This window comes from Salpingoeca rosetta, assembly GCF_000188695.1.
Source record: "Salpingoeca rosetta unplaced genomic scaffold supercont1.25, whole genome shotgun sequence".
Classification (NCBI taxonomy): domain Eukaryota; class Choanoflagellata; order Craspedida; family Salpingoecidae; genus Salpingoeca; species Salpingoeca rosetta.
In genome coordinates, this window is record NW_004754909.1 from 617,086 (window position 1) to 622,116 (window position 5,031).

A 5,031-nucleotide genomic window follows, 5' to 3' on the forward strand; every position below is an offset into this window, starting at 1 on the left:
GCCACACACACACACACACACACACACACACACACACACACACACACACACACACATGCGCACGAATGCAAATCCGCGGCTGCCTCACCAGTCGCTCGAGCTTCCAACCACAACGACGTAGCTGCATTGCTCCTCATAGCGTGTCTCCTTGTCGTTGGCGCAGCGGACACACGTCTCCCTTCCACACAACTCCTTTTGTTCTGTTCGGATGCACATGGACAACACAGAGCAAGCGCGGGTGTGAGATGGCAAGCGAGCAACAACCATGCGCGCGAGTGAAACAGATGATGTGTATGCATGTGAGTGCATGTGAGTGCATGTCTGTGTAAGTCTATGTATGTTTGTGTACGTGTTGCTGTTACCCATTGCCTGTCTTCAACGCGTGCCCCCCCCCCCCGACCCCGTTCTGTTTCAGCACCACCTCGCATGCAAGCAACGCTGCCCAACCTCCTGCGGGGTAGTTGGTCTCGTGTATGTCACATGCCGCGCTGGGGTGTGTTCCTTCTGGAATCGATTTCGATGGAAACGTGCATGTGCACTTGCACCGCACGTCGTCGTGTTGAAACCGTGTATCGCACTGCACGAGCACGCATGTTGTTGTTTTCCGGTGTTGAGAACATGTTCAGCAATGCTTGGCTGCTGCAATTGAAGGAGGCGCAAGCAAGTACAAACGCACAAACACATACAACACAAACACGCAAATGCAAATGCATACAACACAAATAACACGCACAAACACACAGATACAACAACACGTACAAACAAACACAAACACATTCACATGCAACACATACAGCACAAACAAAGCACAAACACACAAGCAGACACGCAACACACAAACAAAGCACAAACACACAAGCAGACACGCAACACACAAACGCACAAACACGCGTACCGTTGAGTTTGGTGGTTGGTAGCCTTGTGTGGGTTGTGCGCTGAGACTGAGGAGGAGAAGAAGCAGACCACATACAGCACCAGCCACAACCATGGTCCCTCGCAACCATCGCCCTCCGCGTTGGCTGGGCATCGCGTTCATCATCATCATGGTCGTCGTCATGGTCATCGTGTGGTTGTGTGACTGAATTCAGCGTACACGACTGAATTCAGTCACACAACCACACAATTCAACGGATCACACAGCAGCAAAGCAAGCAAGCGAAGCACAGCTGACGCACCTCCTCCTCCTCCTGGCCTTTGGCACCTCTCCTTCCATAAGCACTTCGCAGTGCACGGCACGATGGACTTGACAAACGCCATGCACAAGATGACGCTGGTATGTCCGAAGGAATGCGCTTTGGGGTTCCCTTCTTATCATCTGTGTTTGATTCCTCCTTGGCTTGTTTGCTTGTGTGTCGATCAAAAATGTTGTTTCCTCGGTGCGTGTGCACCGAGCGCTGCTGTGCATTGTTTACGTTTTCATTTGTCATTCTCTCGCTCACTTGCTCACTTGCTGACTTGCTGACTTGCTCGCTTGCTCACTTGCTCACTTGCTTACTTGCCCTGTGGTCATTCACCCTCGTTCTTATTGAACTGCTCGGACGACGTGGCGATGGTCGTGTTTACGTTTTCAAAACAACCAGAGCACGCAAGCTCAGGAGTTTCAGCCATCCACGTCTGCGCCCATGATGACACCTGCTGCAAATGCACAGGAGTTTGTGCCTTCGTACCTCAGGTGGACAGCGCCTTGTGTATGTGTGTGTGTGTGTGTGCGCGCGCGTGCGTGTGTGTGTGTGCGTGCGTGTGTGTGTGTGTGTGTGTGTGTGTGTGCGAGGCAAGACAGAGTGTGCGGAAGGCGTCACACATGCACACATGCACACATGCATACATGCACACATGCACACACACACACACAGTGCCTCTCTGGCTCGCCCTCGCTCTCGCTCTCCCATCCACGTACTCACTCGCTCAATCATTCGATGCTTCATACTCTCGTTCCATGTCTGCCTCCCCTCTCCGTCTCTTCAGCAACTCCAACACACCGGCGCTGTCGCCTGGGAGTGCACCTTTTACGCCAAGCGTGAATGCGCACCACCCAACCAGCATACAGGCTGCACCCCAGTCCTTCCAAGAGTACCACCCATCGACAGAGCCCGCACAGCAGCTTGCACAGGTGCAGGAGTACCACCCTTCATCGGCATCACCCAGCACAAACCCAGGTGTCCCCAACACACAACCCCTGCAACAGCAACAGCACCAACCGCCGCAGCTCGCACCACAGGGGCTGCCCATGCAACAGGGGCAATACCAGGACCCGACCATGTTCCCTGGTGACCCCATGTTTGATCCCACCGCCATGGGCTTTGGTGCGCCCCAGCACGCTGACCAGGGTGTTCTTCCAGGCTACATTGAAGCGGTGCGTGCGAATGTGTGTGTGTGTGTGAGTGTGTCTGTCTGTCTGTGTGTGCGTGTCTGTGTCTGTCTGTGTGTGTGTGTGTGTGTGCGTGTCTGTGTCTGTGTGTGCGTGTCTGTGTCTGTCTGTGTGTGTGTGTGTGCGCGCCTTCACTCCACCGTTCCGCTCACCTGCCTTTCATGGGTGCCCTCTCAATGCTGCGTGAACGCCTACCTGTGTGCATGTGTGCATGTGTGCCTGTGCACACTTGCATGTCCATGTGCGCGTGTGTATGTCCATGTGTATGTGTGTGTGTGATGCACACAGTACCAAGATCGCACGCGTCCAATCCAGCCACCTCTGGAGCCGCTGCCGTACATGTACACCGTTGGGCAGCTCCTCATGCCCCATGCCGCCCACAAATTGCGCAAGACAGACTCCTACTTCTCCTCAGAGGACCTCCGCAAGGTGGCACCGCCGTTTGTTTGTGCGTGCGCGTGTGTGTTGTGTGTATGTGGGGGTGGGCGTTTGTTCGTTTGTTCGTCGGTTCGTTTGTTCGTTTGTGCATTGTGGTGTGTTATGTGTGGTGTGTGTGTGTGTGTGTTGTGGTGTGTGAGTGTGTGTTGTGGTGTGTGAGTGAGTGGGTGTTTGTTTTTTTTATTCGGCTGTGCATTATTGTATGTAATGTGTGTGTGTGTGTGTGTGTGTTGCCAACGTGCCACTCACTTTTGCTGATCCCCGCCCGTGCTCCCACATTGTCCTTTGTTATGTGTGTAACAGGAGCTGCTGTCTCAGCGCTGCGCTCTTGAGTTCTCCGCAGTCAGCGATCCAAGTCAGTTGTGATGCATGAGCGCATGTGACCGACCAGGGTTGCAATGCTGTGGCGTGGATGCACAGGTGCCTGTATGGTTGTCTATTTGCACGCACAAGCACCCGAGCTGCACCCTCGCGTGCACCCCAATCCCCATACGTCTTTCAACGTTTCCCTGACCAACAATCAACTGCGCGGGCGATGCCTGCATGTATACGTGTGTGTGTGTGTGTGTGTGTGTGTGTGTGTGTGTGTGTGTGTGTGTGTGTGTGTGTGTGTGTGCAGACTTGCCGCTTGAGGTGGACAACTACCACACGCTGATGCCGCTGGAGCCGATGGTGAATGTGAGCAAAGTGTTTGCGCTGCCCACCATTGCCTACAGAGCCGTCAGCAGCGAGGACGGACAGACGCACATGCTCAGGCGCCTTGTCGGTGTGTGCCCTGCTTCCATGTTGTGTATGTGTGTGTGTGTGTGTGTGTCTGCGTCTGCGTGAACGTGCGTGCGTATGTGTGTGTATGTGTTTGTTTGTGTGTGAACGTGCGTGTGTGTGTGTGTGTGTGTGTGTGTGTGTCTTTGTGTGTGAACGTGCGTGTGTGTGTGTGTGTGTGAGTGTGTGTGTGTGTCTGTCTGTCTGTCTTTCTGTCTGTCTATGTGTGTCTGTCTCCGTGCGTGCTTGATCCTCCTTGTTGCATTTGTTCTTTTGTCTTAACTGCAACCCATCCCCACCCACCACCACCCATTCCCACCGTCACCTGCCGCGCCGGCCTGCAGGCTACCAGCTGTCGGAGTCTGAGGCGATGAATCCCGTGCGCGCGTGGCAGAAGGTCGCGCACGTGGGCATTGCTGCCGTGAAGGAGGCGTTCACCACCAAGGAGTTTGGCGACAGCTGTGAGTTGTAGTTGCAATGGTGCAGCCACCAGGAGAGGCACACACAAGGGGAGACACGGAGATGCGCAGAGACAGGGCGACAAGGGCGGGGGGCGGGACGACATTGCTCTCAGCACCTCACAAACCACTGTGCACTTCTGTTGCCCCTCACCCCTACCCTCACCTGACTTCACCTCTTCCTTTCCTTCCTCCCATTCACCTCCGCTGCTCCCCTTGCCTGTCTGCGTGCGTGCGTGCGTGCGTGCGTGCGTGCGTGTGTGTGTGTGCGTGTGTGTGTGTGCGTGTGTGTGTGTGTGTGTGTGTGTGTGTGTGTGCGTGTGTGTGTGTGTGTGTGTGTGTGTGTGTGTGTGTGTGTGTGTGTGTGTGTGTGTGTGTGTGTGTGTGCGTGTCAGCGCTTGTGTTTGCTGGGGAGTTTTTCCCGAATGCGACGACGCTGGAGCAGCGGTACCTCAGCACCGTCGCCTCCCGCCCCTTTGACGAACACATTCTCTGGGACTTCACCATCCAGCTCACATCAGGTGCAGTGTGCAGTCATGCCGGTGGTCATCGTCGTCGCGGTTGTCGTGGTTGCCGTGGTTGTCGTTGTGGATCTGGGTGTCGTGGTGATTCGTACTTCTGGCTGGTGGACTCGGCTGTGCACGATGATCTGCTGCTCTTGGTCGTGCACCCCTCACAATCACCACCACCAAACACGACGCAACGGCCATGACGATCATTCGCCCGCCATGGCTGCAGCGATCCGGGCTGCGCATGCGTCAAATCTTGCTGTGCGGTGCGTGCGAGAGTCGAAGGTGCTGGTGACGGCGCGCCAGCGGCTCATCGTCACAGGTGTCGGTGTGCAGGATGTGCTTGCATTTGACGCGAACCCGCCCGTCGACATGGACGAGGCAAAGGTGCGCACGTGTGGCGAAAAGGCAAGGGTATGGAGGTGTGTGTGTGTGTGTGTGTGTGTGTGTGTGTGTGTGTGTGTGTGTGTGTGTGTGTGTGTGTGTGTGTGTGTGT

General features: G+C 55.2%; 1 protein-coding gene across 1 annotated transcript in view; it reads left to right on the forward strand.

The window, feature by feature from the left end:
• The first annotated feature begins 1,107 nt into the window (after positions 1–1,107).
• PTSG_08847 (uncharacterized protein) overlaps positions 1,108–5,031 on the forward strand; it is a 6,139-nt gene continuing 2,215 nt past the window's right edge. Inside the window, exons 1-9 of the mRNA XM_004990177.1 lie at positions 1,108–1,273; positions 1,581–1,672; positions 1,966–2,353; positions 2,657–2,797; positions 3,110–3,161; positions 3,426–3,572; positions 3,913–4,029; positions 4,422–4,547; positions 4,765–4,922. Coding sequence (XP_004990234.1) covers positions 1,238–1,273; positions 1,581–1,672; positions 1,966–2,353; positions 2,657–2,797; positions 3,110–3,161; positions 3,426–3,572; positions 3,913–4,029; positions 4,422–4,547; positions 4,765–4,922 — 1,257 coding nt within the window. The 5' untranslated portion in view covers positions 1,108–1,237. The remainder of the gene's footprint in view (positions 1,274–1,580; positions 1,673–1,965; positions 2,354–2,656; positions 2,798–3,109; positions 3,162–3,425; positions 3,573–3,912; positions 4,030–4,421; positions 4,548–4,764; positions 4,923–5,031) is intronic.